The sequence below is a fragment of the Camelus dromedarius genome, chromosome 22 (genome assembly GCF_036321535.1).
Source record: "Camelus dromedarius isolate mCamDro1 chromosome 22, mCamDro1.pat, whole genome shotgun sequence".
Taxonomy (NCBI): domain Eukaryota; kingdom Metazoa; phylum Chordata; class Mammalia; order Artiodactyla; family Camelidae; genus Camelus; species Camelus dromedarius.
The window spans coordinates 12,361,357-12,379,538 of NC_087457.1; the positions used below are offsets into that span (position 1 = coordinate 12,361,357).

The window sequence follows — 18,182 nt, forward strand, 5'->3', positions numbered from 1 at the left end:
CAGATCCATCCATTCGCTCATTTATTTCTGCAGGGCGATGCTAAGTGTTCTTTTACCCCAGAAACATGGGCGCAGATGGCAGAGGAGGGCAGAAGTGATGATGAGGTTCTGGTCGATGTGTGGACACTCGGGCAAAGGATGTCGTGTCATTGGAACATTTTTGGTGGTGGTTGGCATACATGTTTCCCAAATCACTATCTCCAGTGCAAAGCTCTGTTCTACTCTTACCAGCATAATTGTTCACTTGACAAAATATTTACTTAGTAACACCGACTTGTCAGGCACCACCTTAACAAAAGGCCTTCATAACAGGTCACCTGGATGTCCCAGAGGCACTCACAACCACCAGTGCGACGCTTATCTCTGCTCTCAACAATCCCTTCCCCCGTGTGACCATCCATCACGGTGATCACTGCCTTCAGCCATCCTGAGAACCAAGCCAGGTATCTGAGAAGGACCCTCCCTCTCCCCTCTCTCCCTTTACCTGACATCCAGTCAATCTTAAGTCCTGGAAAGCTTTAAAATTTCCCACTTTTCTCCAACCACCTGAGATCAGGCTGCCTTCATCCCTCACCTAAACTCTTACAATAGACTCTCAACTGCTCTCCTGAGCTCCTGTCTTACCCTTTCCTTGTCTGTCCCCGACCCTGCTCCAGCCAGGACACTCACAGCCAGCATCCCGTCAAAGGGGCCAGGGCCGAGGTCTGTCCTCTCCACTGTACAGATGGAAAACAAGGCTCTGAAAGTTAAGTCACTTGCCCAAGTGTTATTTTTAGAAGGCAGATCTGATTGGGTCATTTCCCCCCGCCCCCAAACTTAGTTTAACCTCTAGGATAAAATGCAAGCTCTTTGACAAGGCCCACAGGGCCCTGACCCTCCCCATCAGCTCTCCAGCGCCTGGTCGCTCTCTGCCCCTCTGATCTGCAGGCTTTTTTGACACTTGCTGTTTGCTGTTCCCTCTGCCCCAGGGGCCACTCTCTCCCCAGTGGACTCAGATGCGTCTTCCTTCAGGAGGCCTCCCCCGAGTCCCTGAAGTCCCCTTCTTAGGAGTTCCCATGGCAACCGCTACTCACTCTAGGGCGAGCCCTTACCACCTTGGTTTTGGGTTTTGTTTTTTTATCTTTTATTCCCCCAACCCCACCCCATGAGGTTGTTTCATATTTGTAACACACTGAAGTTCACCTGTCAGATTCTGCACGCCATGCTAGGATCACATGACCTCCTAAATGACTTTTTAAATTTGCATCAAGGTTTATGCTACATGCTATAAAGTTCTGTTTCATGCATCTGCCACTACACTATCATACAGAACAGTTTCACTGCCCTAGAAGCTCCCCTGAGTTCATCTCTCCAACCCGCCCTCCCTCACCTTCTCACACTGTTTTAACTGCCCGTTTACTTGACTATCTCCCTCTATAGTTCAGAATCTGTTCCGCTGAACACCGCAGTGTCCCCAGGGTGAGGCAATGCCTGCCCTCTGGGGATGCTCTCCAGATAGCTGTTAAATCCAAAAACTAGAAACTCTCTCGTTGCACCCATGGCTCGAATTCTGTGCCTGGATGGCGGTGGAGCAAACTCTTAACACCCCAGCAACATGCTCCACAGCTCTTCCCAGAGGGCACGCGCTTGTCTGAATGGAGAGAACCCACAGGTGAGTCAGGCTGCGAGCCTGCCTGCTGGGCTCAGGTTGGGGACCAGTTCTGAGGGAGCTGCTGCCCAAGAAAGGGGGAAAGGGCGACCCCACGAATAGGTAGTGAGCGGGGTGTGTGCCAGGTACCCTGAAAAGCTTTGCTCGGGGAGCCCCACTTTTAAACCATCACCCTCCATGGTGGTCCTAACGCCAGAAATGCAGCATCATGACGAGGCTGCAGGAATGAGCTGTGCGGACCGCCGGGTGGGCTGGGGAGGGGACTCGGCCTTGAAAGTCTAGACCGTGCTGGAGGATAGAAATCTGCCTTTCCAGCTCCTATGACTTCAGAAGGAGTTGGGAGAACTCCAAAGCTGTGGGTGGAGGGGAGAAGCTTCTGAGAGCTGAACGGTCGGAGCCCAAACAATGGCTTGCTCTGTGCAGCTGGGCCGTGCACCTGCTGTCTGCACAGGGCCCTCTGTGCTTCTGTCCTTCCGCACACAGCGATGTCCACACAGACGGGGCTTATAAATACCCTCCGAAGGAGAAGTGAAACCACTGACCAGTTCTCCTTTTCTCTGCTTAGCTGGCGCCCAGCAGCCGAGAGCAGCTGGTACAAACTCACATTCCCCAGTTTAGTGGCTCGACCCGCTCATTATTTTATGGTTGGGAAGCTCTAGGCAAACATCCTGTTTAGAATAAAATGGGACTCAGACTGATCATCGGGGGCTAAATTTACCACCTAGAAACTTCACACAAAGTAAAAGAGAAAGGCCAAGGGGAAGGCAGGCCTACAAGTCCACCATCTACAGAAAAGGACCGTCGGCATCTTCTTGGAAGGAAATTGTTACCTGCACGTAGAAGGTCCTCGAGCTTGTGATTATTTCAAACAGGTTGTCCCTCATTAGGAGATCGCTAGACAGAGAAAGAGAAAGAAAGTTACTGGGCATGCTGGTCACAGGCTGAGGACCCGATGTGCCCGACGTCAGGCACCCATGTCCCCTCCTGTGAAGGGGGGTCCCCAGCCGTCCCTCCTGCGGCCCCGGCCTCGGAAGACATCACAGGGTCTCCTCCAGCTTCCCTTCCTGGAGAGTCTCAGGTAATTTAACCACCCCTGTGGACGCTCCCCTAATGCACACCACCACCAGTTCTAACAAGGCAGAGCTCCTTTGCCTCTAAAACCTCTTGCCTCATCAGTACCACACCCCATACTACCTACACATGTGTGTTTTTTAGTGGCTAAGATGTGTCAAGTGCTTTGCGAGAAGTACCGCTTTGAGTGCTTCTACTTTAGGGTCAAGTGTACGGAAATTTTAGTGGCATATATATATGTATGTGTGTACACACACACACACACACACACATATAAACATTCACACACAGTTATATGTCCATTATATCTCAATTCTATATAAATATTTATATATACATATTTATTGGAGTTTAATGGACACACAACATTATATTAGTTTCAGGTGTACAACATGACTCCTTATTTGTATACATTGCAAGTGATCGACGGGAGGGAGGGTATAGCTCAGTGGCAGAGTGCATGCTTAGCATGCAGAAGGTCCTGGGTTCAATCCCCAGTACCTCTATTTAACAAAAAAAACCTAAAAAGAGATCACTGTCTAGTAAGGTCATTACTACACACAGTTACAATTTTTTTTTTCTTGTGATGGGAACTTTGAAGATTTACTCTCTTAGCAACTTTCAGATACACTCTAGTAATGTTAACTAGAGTCACCATGCTGGACACTCTGTCCCCAGGACTTATTTATTTTATAACTGGAGGTCTGTACCTTTCGACCTCCTTCACTCATTCCGACCACCCCCCAACCCCCTGCCTCTGACAACCACCAACATGTTCTTAGTGCTTTGTAATGTGTTATTTCATCCAATCTTCACACCAATCCAATGAGGCAATAAGGCTCAGAGAAGTGACGTGACCTGTCCGTGGTGCCGGAGTAAGTAAATGGTGGGGCCAAGATTTGAAGCCAGGTCTAACCCCAGAGTCCCTTAATTACTCCACCACCAGCGGTTTCCCCTAAGGAACCCAACTCTCCCAGTCCCAGAGCCTTTCTCCACCCACACAGCAACTTCATCAGCGTCCTTAAATTCCTGCTCTCACGAGGGGACTGGATGCTAAAGAGGAGAAAGGGCAGGAGGGAGTGGACCACTTTAAGATGCTTCGAATCGGGTGTGAGCTTTGGAAGAGGGATACTGACTTCTGCAAGGAAGGAGGCAAGAAGCAGCAGACGCTCAGCCACCAACCTCAAGTCACCCGAAATTATTTACAGTGTGAAATGCCTGCTCTGTGTATCTGGTCACTGTGGGGAAATACACAGGAGCAAAAAGATCCAATTCCTTCCCCATCAAAGAACATGACAAAGCAAAACTATACAATCAGATGTTGGATGGTGTGTTATCTGCCTAGAGGTGGAAGGATTTTAAGAAAGGGCTGATCCCAGGCAGGGCTGACTTCAGGAATCAGGACTTGGAAGGAAACGGCAGGTGCTTGGCCAGTGACTTGGGCACCCGGACAAAGGAGGAGCCTCAGACTAAAGACCCACATGGAAGGGGATGGATGGCAATCGACGTTCAGACAGACCTGGGACCCAACGCGACTCCACTGGGAAAAGCTATTTTAGGAATACGTTTGAAACTTAGTGAGCTTTGTACTCCGACGATAAAACAGACACCCAAAGCCCTCCTCTACCAAGCTCACCACCACCATGGCAACTGGTACAATGAACGTCACAGAGTGGTGGTCATTTGAAAATCATTTCACTAGCTCTTAGAATCACTTTCTGAGTATCTGAGTGGAGATGGCTCTTCTTTCTGGCTAAAAGAGTCTAACCTTTTAAACTATTCATGCACAGACAGTACAATCATGTAGCCAACTGCAGAGGAGGTAGAAGCAAAACAGGGAGGAAATCCCCAGCCTTTTCACATCTACTTCTCAGGATGCATGTTGCAATTCAATTCAATTCAATTCAACACAACTCAACTCAACTCAACTCAATTCAATTCAATTCAACAAATGTTAACTGACTATTCAGATGCCCTAAACCCCCACTGACTGCACAGCCTCGGGAACTTCCTTCCCCAGGGGTCTTCAACTCCCTTACTCCTTTCACTGGAGTTCAGCCTGACTCTGGCAAAGTGCAAAGAACTCTTAGGACTGAACCTGATCTGGGTTCGCAGAGCTGCCCCAAGATGTTTATCTAGCTGCACAGGCCTCCAGGGTCAGGAAGCCCTGCGAGGACCCCGTCGTGCCCAAGCTCTCCTCCGCCCACTGTCACCTCTGGAGCCTGGCTTCTGGAACTTCCCTCTGTAGCTCTGTAGCTTTCACGAATTATAAACTGTCCGTGGGAACTTCCCTAATCTTCCACACTCTGCAACTGCCACTGGCAAGACTCAGGACAGTCCCTGCTTCCCTGGGCCGTGCGGCCCCTTGCTGTCATGCGAGACCCTCCCATGCCTTCATGTGACAACAGTCTGCCCGCTGCCAACAGCTTCCCTGGTGATCTGGCTCTGCCCACATAGTCTGTGGGACGGAGATACAACATACTGTCCCAGCAGACTGAGGGCCGAATGAGGATCTGCTAGATGCCCAGATGCCCTGGGGTTTCTGAAGTTGGGTTCTTCAGGCCCCTGTACTCGTGCTGGAGCTGGGAGAGCCCTGGAAGGGGCCCGGGTTCCAAACTCATAAGACGCACCATGGCACTTGAAAGGTAACCATTTCCTCGTGGAAAGAGGAACACATTAAAAATACTTCCCCTTCCTGCCCAACAGCATTGCCGTGAATCACCCTGGTGTTAAGAAGACATTAGGGACTTTGTCAAAAGGAGGAGAGAAACGTCCTAAGTTCAGGGCAGAGGCACCGGCAAAAGAGGGGTCTGCCCAGAAATGGTGAAAAGCAAGAGACTAGGAGCACAGCCCCCTGAGCCCCAGTCTCCTGTGAGATGAGCATCTCCCTCTGATACTGGAGAAGACACTCTCTCCTTTATTCAGAAAATAGTTTCTCCATCAGAAAACTATTATGGCGGGAGGGTATAGCTCAAGTGGTAGAGCACACGCTTAGCCTGCATGAGGACCTGGGTTCACTCCCCAGTACACCCTCTAAAAATAAATAAGTAAACCTAATTACCCCTCCAAAACAAAATTAAAAAAAAAAAAATCTATGACAGACGCTCATGTTCGCAGGAGTTAAACTAAAGGGACGGAAGAGGGATATTTTGCTCAGCTTGGATGCAGAGTGTCAGCTGCAAGATGCCAACAAGAAGACAACGTCCCGCTCTTGGAGGAAGACTCTGGAAGGCAGCCTCAGAAGGGTAGTAACTGAAGAAGGGCACGTGGGGGTTCGGATCACAGAAGAATGTGCAGAGACAATTACCCAGACTTGACCAGACACTCGTGAGTCTTGAGAACATCCTTGAGGAATATGGTCCGCAGTGGTTCTCGGTCCTGCGGGAGAAACGGAGAGAGGGTGACTGAGGCTCTCAGCCCAGACCAAGGGGCCCAAACGCCTCCCTCCTCAAGGATGACTGGCCAAAACCAGGTCGCAAGCAAGACAAGGTCTCAGAATAATTGAGGGGGGAAAAAATCTAATACGGTGCTCTGTGGCTCTGACCACCGAGGCAGGGAGGAAGTGAAGGCCACTTTCACGTGGCGGTGAAGATGCCCACACAGGACGGGTGGAGGTAGGACACAGGCACTCTGCAGGCTGCGTGCCCACCTCTCGGCTCAGTCACGCACGCGGGGGTGTGAGTCACGCGCCTCTTCCCTCCACGGCCTCCCAGGAGGGCCCCAGGGTGACTACCCACCTGCTCACACTTGAAGTAGCAGATGGTAAAGTCATCGAGCGCAAAGAAGCGCCGTTTCCAGCTCTTCCGCTGAAATAAAGGTAAAAAGCAGGGCTTTAGAAGAGGTCTCAGCGGGGGGGGGGGGGGGGGTCGCTCAGGGTTGGGGGTATGGCCAGGACTCGTTCCTATTCCGGGAGCTGAAGCTGCGCGTGGGGGGGGGGGGGGGAGGAGCGGGGTGGCGGGTGTCCTATTCCAAGCCTCTCCCAGGTTTGGGTGTGGCTGGCTCCATGCTCCTCCGTGCAAACCACCCTCCCCTCTGCCTCGCCCACACTCACGGGCTCCCAGGGTCCCAGGAACCCCCTCCCGCCCGGACACTGACGCTCACCACGTTCCCTTGCTTCACACAGTAGCCGCTCTTAATGAGGGGGGGCCCGGGGGGCACACGGCAGCCCGTCGTGGGGATGTAACTCTGAGACCTTCGGAGGATGGCGTGGGAGCCGGGCTCACTCCCCTCCTGCCCATCCCCACCGTTCTGCGAGGAAACAGGGGCAGGATTAGCGAGCCACACCCCCTGCCCCGCCCCACCCCTCTGGCCAATCATCTCTTGTCTCCCGGCCCACGACGACAACGGCACTCAAATCAGAAATAAACAAGAAACTAAACATTTGCTTCGCTTCCGTCATGCACTGTCCTGGGCGCTCTCACAGAACAAGTACGGGGAGGTTGGGCGGACCCAGGATAAAAGGACAAGATACTGGAGAATGCAAACCGCAAGAGGGGATAAGCACCCCGACGGGAGGAGGGACAGAGGGCCTGTTTCCAGCCGCCCTCGGGCCCCACTTCCTCTGGGGTTTACAAGTGTCAGCCTCCCACGTGTGGTGCAGAGGAGTACCGGCCACAGAGCTTCAGGGCGCGGTGGCCTCGAATTTCTGCTCTGCTGTTACTCACGCCCACCCCTGCCCTGGATTTTCTTGACCACTCCATGTGCACTGGCTCCCCCACCCCACCCCTACTCTCCCCTCAGTCCAGTCCTCTTGTCACGTGACTGGCACACCACGGACACCACCAAACCCCACGACCCCCTGGCAGCCCCGGGCCCAGCACCTGGTTGATGGGTGTGTGCACCACCACCCCTCCGATGATCTCAGTCTTGTAGGCCACCTGTGGCTTCTTCTCCAGGGCCGGAGGAACTGCTAGGCTTTTGAGAACTTCAGTCGTCAGGGGCAGGTTCCCAGCTTTGGGTACCTGGAAGAATGACAGCATGGTTAACAGGCTTAGGAAAAGCAGCGACCGCAGCAGGAGGGGGTGTGGGGAGGAAATCTAATGTATCCAGTTACAGTAAGTTGTCCTTCTCTCCACTGCCCTTCCGTCCATCCAAACCTGGATGTGATGAAGTCTGCAAGCCAACAAATGTACTAAGCACCTACTGCGAGGCTGCCCGTGTCTGGCTAGAGACCAAAGATAAAACGGCAAACACAGACACACGTCCTGCCCTCACGCCATGTACACGCTGATAGGGGAGAGTGACAAAAATCACAGGGCAAGACTAACAATCAGAGTAATGACAAAGCGTGGCGAGTGCCATGCAGACAATAACCAGGAGCTGAGAGAGACAGCGGCAGCGGAACTACTTGAAATGAGTGGCCGGTGTGGCTGGTGTGGTTGGCGGGGCTGGAGGAGGTCCCTAGGGGAGATGGTAAACAGTAATATGGAGGATAAAAAGGAGGCAGGAATGTAAAGTTGGGAGAAAGCACGCTAGGGAGGAGGTCAGATGTGTGTGGTGTACCGTACAGGAGTTGGGGAGCATGAGTCCTGGGGCCCGACCTGTCACTGAGGGACATAATCATGGTGTTGTCCTGGTCAACAAATGACAGAGGATATAAATTTTAAAACTTTAGGAGCACAGATAAAAATACAAAAGTATTTTAATTAACAAAATACTCTAAGTAACCTTTTACAAACGGTACCACCACTTACATACGAAGCTCTCTCTGCAGAATGAGTTGTCTTTGCTCCGCTCCTTGGTGGAGTTGGAGCACCACAGCTGATAAAGAATCACAGAAGTCTTAGGGTGAGTTTGAGACCACAAGTTGCAAACTAGTGGCTTAAAGGCAGACTTTGCCCCAACTGTGTTTTATTTGTCCCATCCACTGTGTGTTTCAATCTGCAGTTAAAATCTGGATTATTTCATATATAAATCCTGATTTTCAGCTGTGCTGAAAATTACATACTTCAGTCTTCGAACAGGGAATAGATCCTTCAATTTGCCACAGTCCTGACCATCCTCCCAACTCGAGGCTGTGTGTCAGGTACCATTTATCCTCATTCACGTCACCACTTTTCTTCCTCCTTGTCCATTTCTCATTTATTCTGGAAACGCTGATGAAATCTTTCATCACAAGAGAGGCCCAAAAGCAATCCAGTCATTTGCCCAAAGCCATGATTAACACCTGAACAGAGACCAGACTGTCGGGCCAGAAATCTACCCTCTCCTTTCCTTCTGGCAGGAAAACAACAGCGACTTGATTCATTGCTTTGGGCATCCGTTCAGTTCCAGGCAAAGTACACGTCTGTTTACCAAGTTTTATCTCTCATCTCAGACCATCTTACCAGATGGGCACTATTTTCTCCATTTCGTAGATGAAGTAAACTAAAGCTCACTAAAACGAAGCAACTGCCTCACTGCTAAGCACCACTGCCTACCTACCTACCTGGTCCACCCTTTCCAATTTCTCTGCATTTGGCTCTGGTGTGATGAAATTCTTTAGGGAAGTGGAGCAGCTATGGGATGGCTAGTGATATCATCACCATGGAACAGCACAACAGCCCCCAAGTGAATTCCTGAAATTCAGCAAAGAAGAGGGGAAGTTCACAGTGGCCAGAAAAGGACTCACGGAAGCTGGGCTGTTGCATTGCCCCTCAACCCTGTCAGCCTACCCCAAGGACCCATTCACACCCCTGCACTGTGGGCTGCCTCTGACCAACCCGGAGCCCATTCACAGCCATTTCCACTTTCGGAGACTCTGAATCAGCCTGTGGAGGACAAACTCCCCAAAACTATGGTCCAGAGCTTGAAAACAAGGTCATCCCCTTGGCTTGTCCACCTCCCAGAGGCCGGATGAAAGGTGGGCACTCTACACACGACACTGTGGAGGGCTCTCTGATGGGGGCAGTCCATGGGGTGGGCCACAGGGAGCCCCTACTTGCAACGTGAAATGATATTTGCAAGGACTTGTCTACAAGGAGTAACCCAACTTGGGAGGGAAGGGAAAGCTGTGATTTACTCTTACGGCTCAATTTTCAATCCTTCTGAAAAAAGGCAGTGAGTTGAATAATGTGTCCCCGCCAAACTGTCCACCCACAACCTCAGAAACATGACTTTATGTGGAAACAGGGTCTTGGCAGATGTCATTAAATTAAGATGAAGTCACACTGGTTTAGGGAGGGCCCTGAGCCCAAGGGCTGATGACCTCATAGGAAGAGGAGAGTCGCACAGACACACAGGCCACACAGCGACGGAGGCAGACGGAGGGATGCAGCCATGGGCAGGGAACACCCAGGCCAGCCGGGGGCCAGTGGGAGCTGGAACGGGCGAGGATGGGGTCTCCCCTTGAGCTTTCAGGGGCAACATGGATGGCCCGGCCAACAGTTTGATTTCAGAGCCCTCAGGACTACGGGAGAATACATGTCTGCTGCTTTAAGTGGCCCACTTTGCTACGACAGCCGTAGCACCCAAACTAGTACTCCAAGAGAACCCAGTTCTCTAATCACCACGTGCCGACCATTATCTTCAATCACGGGGACTCAGTGACCTGGCACTAAATGACCAGTGATCTGTGGGCAGAAAAACCGACCCCTGACCCCGGGAAGGCCACTCGGATCTCTGCGCACTTCCATCTCCTCCTCTATAAATGGAGGGAGTAACACATGTTCCTCCGAGTTAAGGTTTTCACGAGGCTAAAACGAAGCCATGGACGTAAAAGCGGCGTGTAATCTAACATCTTTTGCAACGGCTGCTCGTTTTTCACATTTTTAATGAACTCTTTCAGGGCTTGGAAGTCTGAGGGTCCTGGGTTTGAATCTCAGCTCTGCCATTTACTAACCTCTAGATTTGGGACAAGACTGATTTCCGTTTTCCTCACCTAAAAAATGGGAGTAAAACCACCCGTCTCACAGGACTGATGAGGAGTGAATGGTACACCACGTGAGAAAGCCTGGCTTGAAACACTGTGTCTTCCATCTCTGCGTTCCCTCAAGATTCTCTGCTTTGCACACAAGGTGCCCTGAGGTAAATATGCACATAATTGGGAAGGAGAGTTCCCCTCCCCTTCCTTCTGTCCCACAGGGACCTCTGGACGGAGGAGTGAGGAGATGAATAAACAGAGCAAAGGGAAGGAAGGGAGATCCTGAGGACATGGAGCCCCTGCAGAGGTGGTGACAGCCCGACAGGCCTCTGGGCACCAGCACGTGCCCTCCCACTCCTGTCACTCATCACTTCTGCTCAGCGGGGCCACGGAAGAGCACAGGGAACCAGCTTTTTGCCAGCAACTCTACACTCAAGGCACTAAAGCAAGGCTGAGAGGCTGCACCGCCTCACACGCTGTGGAGCCCAGCTCACCAGGCAGGAGCAAAGGAGGAAATCCAGGAGGAAACACTGAACGAGAAGAAAGTACCAGACATTGAAAGAAACCCGCCAAGTTGCGGAAGACACAGAAAGGTGAAGACCCAAACGTGAACAAAGAAAATCATCATTCCAGACTCACATACATAAGCACGTGGTTAGCAGACATATGTGGGCTGGCAGCAAACCCCCTGCTCCCCACCCCACCATTTCTTTCCCTTTTCACAGGTTTACCGAGGTTTATCAGAATAACAAGCCAACAAGCAAAACCGCCTCAATGACTGAACGGTACCCTGCTTGGGTGCAGTATCACGGGTGCTGGATGGGTGTACAGATTTCTCCTATTAATTTATTCACGGGAACCCTTAGGTATTAGACAGAATAACCTGCCCCAGCAAAGACTGGTTATCCCTGGAAGTCACTAGAATGTAAGCATTTCTGACTGTATGATACAGAAAATCAAACTTTTCAACAAAGCCTCTTTTGTATACCAGAAGTCTGCCTGTGTTATTGGTTCAAGGTCCAGTTTTATCCCAGACATACAGTTTCTCCCTCTTTTCCTTCCTACCCTTCTTTTTCTGTATTTCTAAGAAAAACGAAAGGAGTTCTTCGTCAGCCAAGTCCAGGAAAATGAATCTTCATAGAACTAGCTCAGCGGTGCTTCTGAACGGAAGGCTTTCCCAGGATGGGTGTGTGGATGGCTTGGACGGGTCCCAGGGCCACCTCTTAAAGTCAGAGAGTCTCCCCCGGGCCAGGAAAAGGCCCTGACTTCCCTCCTCATCTGTGTTTCCCGTTACTGTTCCTCGTAGTCAGCAATCCATGTTCCAATCCCACCAGGTTCTGAATCAGCATCCCAGAATGACCCAGACCACGACCAACCAGGAGCCCTCCCAGGAAGCACCAAGGGGACACTCCACAAACTTCCCCTTGAACTTGATTCAAACTCAAACTCTCAGTTCAACTTGCGGTTAGTCAGCCGAGGTGTAAGAGGGAGGGGACTTGGTGTGGAGTGGGGTCCGGGGAAAGTCCCCGCTGCCATCTGATGGGGAGGGGGTCCTTCCCCACCCAAATGGGCCACCTGCGGGGCAGAGGCCCCGACTCCCTCCACCCGGAAGAAGGCTCATACGTACAGTGATTTTGCTGGCTTGGTTCAGGGCTTCGACCCAGTCCTTCAGATCTTTCTGGTCATTGGCTTGAAGAAAGTATCTCTGTGACAGGGCATTGATGACTGAAAAAGGCACAGGGATGAAAAAAAGGAACCCAGGTTATAAGCTAAGCAACACAAAGACTCCATAAAAAACTAAGGTGCTGGACCCAGCAGGATGGAGGGTGCCCCCCAGAGCGGACGAAAACATTTCCTTTATCTTTATGAAGTCACTCGTGTGAGTATCTGAGGAGCAGCGGGCTCTCACTTTTAAAAAGTGTGGATTATTCCATTGGCCACAAGAATGCTGCCTAACAACACTAACAGCTTTAACGTGCTGCTGTGCGGTAAGGCCACTGATCCACCATCCATAAGAGACCAGCTTGAACGGCTTTTCAGAGGCACCAGGAGAGTTACAGTTATGGTTAGGATGTGGGTAATTTGGGCCCCAGTGCCCGGTTTCCACTGGCACATCTGACCTGGGCGAGAAGTCTTGTCTGTGGCTGGGAAACGGAACAAAGCTTGCCTGAGATCAAACCTGTGACCTTGACCTCATCGACAACTGGGTCTTTCCTCTGAGCACTCCATGAGGTCAACAATTTACTTCTAGGTTGTTTGTTTTGTTTTGTTTTGTTTTGTTTTTTTAGATCTGCCACCCACAAAATCTGAGGTTCACTTTTGAACTTAGCAGCGATGTTTGAATGAAATAGGAGAATGAGCACCAAAAAAGTTCGAATCAACCTGAAGTTGGGAAAGGGGATGTAGCTCAGGGGGCAATTTTACTCTCCTCGCATCAATAAGCCCGAATTGGAAGAGGTAGACATCATGGGGGTAGACACAGAATTCATTAGTTCACTCATTCATTCAGCAAATATTTACTGGGCAGCTACTGCGTGCCAAGAACCACACTCTTAAGTGCCGGGGACACGGCAGTGACACAGCAGAGGAACACCCCAGCCTTCGTGGAGCTCACCCTCAGACCCCCTCCAGATGTGCAACAGAGGCTGTTTATTTGCTGAGGCTCGTAGCTCAGACAGCACTGACATGCAGGGGAAGCTGAGCAGATATGATGATTCAATGACTTGCATCTGCCAAGTGGCTCCGCTTCCTGTGTCACCCCCAGCTGCCACTCATTTGGCAACAGTGAGACCCGAGACAGAATTCTCCTCCTTTTCTACCATCCCCCAACTCCCTGGATCACCACCTTTCCTGAGCACACTGCTCAGAGTCGAGGATTCCTAAAAACTTTGAAAGGATCTTGCACCCTGCCCTGTGGAGCCAGGAACACTGAAACGTGACTGTTCCCTGGAAGGACCTCTGCCTTATGTTACTGACAATCTTTGCAGTGAGACCGAGGGAAGGAGTATCACTTGAGGCCCAGGGACGTGGCTGGGACTGAAGTCACTCATACACACAGGGTATAAGTCACATGTGATCACAGGACCGACTCCACGCAAAGGAGGAAGTAGCTGTAAGGCTGTTCAGAAAACCTGCCCTCTGGTTCAGTACTTACCGAAGCAAAACGGAGTTTTGGGTTTCTGCTTTGGGGTAGCTATGCTCACCTAAATCAAATAAAAAATTAAAGAAACATGAATACGTTTCTAACAGTGCTGCAAAGTCCTTTTTCCCCCCAAATTTTTTAAATTGGGAAATGTTATACAAAAAGAGTATGTAAAATACATGGGAACGTTTTAAAGACTATACTTAAGTGGAAACCCTGTACTCACCACCTAGATTAAGAAATAGGCCATTATCAGTCCTATTTCTTAGAAGCCCTTGTGTGCCCCTCCCAGACAGAATCCCGTCTCCGCCCCTTGAAGATAACCAATATCTTCACGTCTGTGTTTATCTTGATCTTTGCAAAAATATATAAAAGCCACAGAGTCCTGATAAAATTCTCTTTGTTCTGTTTGTTTGTTTGTATTCTTTAACCCTTTTTTTTTTTTACTATTTAACTTTTATTCTTCTTTATTTTTTAATGGAAAGATTAGGGATTGAACCCAGGACCTCAGGTCGCTAAGCATGCGATCTACCACTGAGCTATACTCTCCCCCAGAATTCTCTTTGGACCACAAAACTGTACCGGCACCCCTCACACCAGCAAGATTTCCACTCCTCTCCCAAAGACCAGACCCTCCCTAAACGGTTCTGCAAATTGTAGGTAAAATTGCCACAAATACATAGATTCCAATCGGAGCTCACAGAAAAGTAAGGCAGCCTGTCACTCACGCACTGGGACACGTGACCGATTTCCCTTCTGTCTACCCTGATGGCTTAACCGTGAAAATAGTTGCTTTCCACCTCCCCAGAGAGAAGCAGGTAGAATCAGAGACAGACCCGAGATGAAGGGAAGGCACAAGAAAGCCGAAGTATTTCCTGCTTTTCCAAGTCTGCCTCTTGCATGTACATTCCTTTGTGCACATGTGAGCCACACTCAGGTTCAAATGCACTGATCGGAGAAAGGACAGCATACGGAACTGGGTGACTGCCCGTGATGGACTGAGTCCCCCCAGAGCTGGCCTCCACCCCAGTACCTGTGGTTTCTAAGGCGGCAGCCCCCTTGCTCCGGAAACTAGGGCAGGAACCACTATTCACACGTTCTCATAATCCTCCGTGGACACAAGCCCCTCGTTTCCAGCCAAGGGCACTCTCCTACTCGCTCTCACCCAGGGCTCCTGGAGTGCTTCTTGCTAATTTTACAGGAGGCAAATTAGAAGTCAGGAGCTAAAGAAAACTTGAGTCTAAATTAAGGTCTTGAGGGTTGGGGGAGGTGAATAGCTCAGTGGTAGAGTGCATGCTTAGCATGCACAAGGTCCTGGGTTCAATCCCCAGTCCCTCCCCTTTACAAACAAACAAACAAACCTAATTACCCACCCCCACAAAAAATTTTAAAAATAAAAAGAAATTAAGGTCTCTTCGTGGCTCACGGTTACTCGGGGCCTGACTGACCCACCCGTCTGTCTGCAGTCTCCCTCTTGGCTCTAAGTTCTTTCTAAAGACCTGCCCAGATTCCTTAACAACCAAAATTAATACTGCCCGAAATACTTAAGACAGGAACCGAGGTGGCAGCCTATAAAATATAAAAGATCAAAGGAAGCACGGCCTGGGCTTTGGTGCCGGAGGCATCCCCAGGTTGTCTGACCCCCATTTCCTGTTTTCCCAAACAGGGATAAGAAATCGTGTTCTCAAGGGGCTATGGCGACAGTTCAACGTGACAGTGCGAGTGAGGCACTTGACCCATCCTGTCATACAGAAGCTCCTCAGTCAAAGAGGAACTGAACAGTCATTTAAACCCACCCCCTACATATCAATACAGGTGGTGCCATGCTCAGCACTATAGGCAAAAGGCCAAGGGCTTTGTGAGGTGCTCAGGAGCCCAAAATAAAGGTACAAGAGCTGGCCTCCAACCCACAAAATGAACATGGCATACTTGACTTTAATAAATATTTAATTACAAATCTGTATAACACTCCATCTCGCTGAGAAGTATTTAAGAAAATGCCTACAAGATGTCACGTTAAGTCAACGTCATCAACGTTCCAATTAAACGTTCGCCAATATTGCATTACATTCAAAAATACTTTAGTTGCTTCAATGTTCTTGGTTCACGAGAATCCTCGGATGTATAAGAGGATTGCTGTGAAATGAAGCTCATCATAAATTAAATGAGTTACAGCCAAATGATGCCCAAAGTAAAACGATTAAAATCCTTTTGGGGCAGGGGGAGGGTCCAGCTCAGTGGTGGAGTGCCTGCTTATTTAGCATGCACAAGGTCCTGGGTTCAATCCCCAGTACCTCGGTTAAAAAAAAAAAATACATAAAAAAATAAAAATAAATAAATAAAACTAATTACGTCCCCCGAATTAAAAAAAACTTAAAATCCTTTCAAATATTTTACAGCCAGACAATTATAGTCAATGAGGGATGTGGGTGCATTTTGATATGTTTACCATGATGTGAGGTGCAGGCCATGGGGCCTGGGAAAGTCTTTAGTTAGTCCCCCAAAACATGAAGATTTACGCAGTGGTGAGCACCGTATCCTGAGTTCAGACGCAGACAGTGCAAATTCCATCAGGTCTTCAGCACTCCCAGGAACCGCGCGCTAGAGCCCCACGACATCAGAGTGCCGACCGCCGTGCTATCTTGTTTTTCTGGGTTTCAGAGCCCAGAATTCAATGTGAACCAGGGTGTGTGCCTTCATCCTGTTTGCCTCTGATGTTCTGATCTGTCAGTGACCCGTGTGCTTCCTCTGTCCCTCAGGATCCGTGTCCCTGTGGGTCCTCGAGCCCACAACTCCTGTGTGTCCTGCTCCTGGTTCCCGTGTGACCCTGACAGTCGCAGAACCGCCCCGGCCCCCCTGGCCCTCAGAACCCACCTGTCTCACGGCCCCCCTTCTACTTCTGGCTTTCAAAGGGCACTGAAATGGCTGGGGGCCTCGAGACCGTCGCTGGCTTATGTTAGGACACTTGACCTTTCATCGTCAACTGGAGAGAGCACCCAAACGGACACCTTCACCCTGGCTGGGTGACAAATGGTCCCCTCTGACCACAACTCGTTACCAGCTTCCACAGTGAGAACGCTACCCACGTGCTTATTACGGGAACTGAAGCTTTCAGACAGGTTGCCTGGTTTTTCATTCGTTTTTATAGGTTCACCCAGTTTTCAGTTGAGGGTATGCGTGATTCCTCGTTTATAATTTGCCTCATGCCTCACGGTGACCATGGAAGGATTTTTTGCAAAGTAGTTCCTTGCTGAAATAACAGGACATCAGCTCTAGTTCAGCCCTGATAGGCTGTTTAGCAGGGGTGAGACCCTCAATGTCTCTGATCAGGTTCCTGATTGGCAAAACCAGAGTGGAATGATCGTTCTTCTTAGAGCCTCAGAATGACAAGAGAATGAAGTATCTAGCGGTCGTTGTGCCCTCAAAGAGAAGGGCCCAGTTCGGGGGGTCTCACTTACTACGGAGGGGTATACCTCTGGCCTCCCCCTGACATCCTGGTGGTGGCAGGGCAGAACCTGTCCCCCGGGAGGCATAACTAAGTCCACTCCCCCATACCCCCACCGCACGGTGATGCCCAGGCCAGGCCACGCAGCCCCCTACACATGTTGTGAAGGAACAGAGGCTCTTAAGGAAGCAGTGTGGCTGACAGGCTGACTCTGGCCACAGTTCAGTGGCTGCACAATGGTGGCTGGCTGGTGGGTCCTTGGCTGAGGCAGCAGTGAGGATGTGAGGGAGGGACCGGGCACCGGTCACCCGCAGAGTGACGCAGATGAGGCCGCCCCGCAGCTCGACAGACTCTCGGGAACTTGCTCTTATCAGATCAAACGCAGACCACAGGAGCAGCAAAGTCATGGGGCGGCGGGGCACGGCTGGCCCGCCCCACCCTGTCTGCCCTCGGCCGGAAGTGGAGCTGGGGCCCCTCTGCCTGAAGCAGCAGCATCAGACCAAGGCCTCGGAGCCCTGGTGCAGCTCTGCCTCCGTGTCCAGAGTGACCCTGCCCTGCAAGGCGGCTTCAAGAGAGAGGGGAGCATCACTTACACAGAACGATGCGCAGGGGTTCTAAGTCAGGGTCTCTGGGCCAGCTTCGTGGGGTCAATGAGCCCTGAAGTTACAGGCAAAACTAGGGTGTGTACACACATATGTAATTTACCTGGGAAATGGGTCCACATTTTTCATCAGACTTTCCAAAGGATCCTTGAACCCTCCCCCGAAAGTCAGGAACACTGTTCTAGGGCAATCTTCATTGTAGGTAAAGTAGTGGGTCGGGGAAGCCCAGAGAAAATGGGACACACGCTGGAGGCAGGACAGTGGGGCTGGCTGTGTGGACAAGGGTAGGTGGGCGGCTAGCTTGGTTCTGCTGCCATCAAGGGCCTGTGTGACATCAAGTCGAGAACCTTCATCTCTGCTGGCCCCTCTGAAGTACCCCATCATCCCCCACACTAGTGCTCAAGAAAGCACACCCCTGAACAGAGAGGCCACAC

At 50.6% G+C, this 18,182-nt stretch overlaps 1 protein-coding gene across 6 annotated transcripts in view; it reads right to left on the minus strand.

The window, feature by feature from the left end:
- The window catches only part of PLEKHA2 (pleckstrin homology domain containing A2), a 51,062-nt gene that overhangs the window by 9,071 nt on the left and 23,809 nt on the right, over nt 1-18,182 (minus strand). For all 6 annotated transcript variants that reach the window (XM_064477438.1, XM_064477441.1, XM_064477436.1 and 3 more), the window contains 7 exons: nt 13,714-13,762; nt 12,187-12,284; nt 7,540-7,680; nt 6,821-6,967; nt 6,457-6,525; nt 6,027-6,097; nt 2,479-2,542 (listed from right to left, as the gene is read on the minus strand). In XM_064477438.1, coding sequence (XP_064333508.1) covers nt 2,479-2,542; nt 6,027-6,097; nt 6,457-6,525; nt 6,821-6,967; nt 7,540-7,680; nt 12,187-12,284; nt 13,714-13,762 — 639 coding nt within the window. The remainder of the gene's footprint in view (nt 1-2,478; nt 2,543-6,026; nt 6,098-6,456; nt 6,526-6,820; nt 6,968-7,539; nt 7,681-12,186; nt 12,285-13,713; nt 13,763-18,182) is intronic.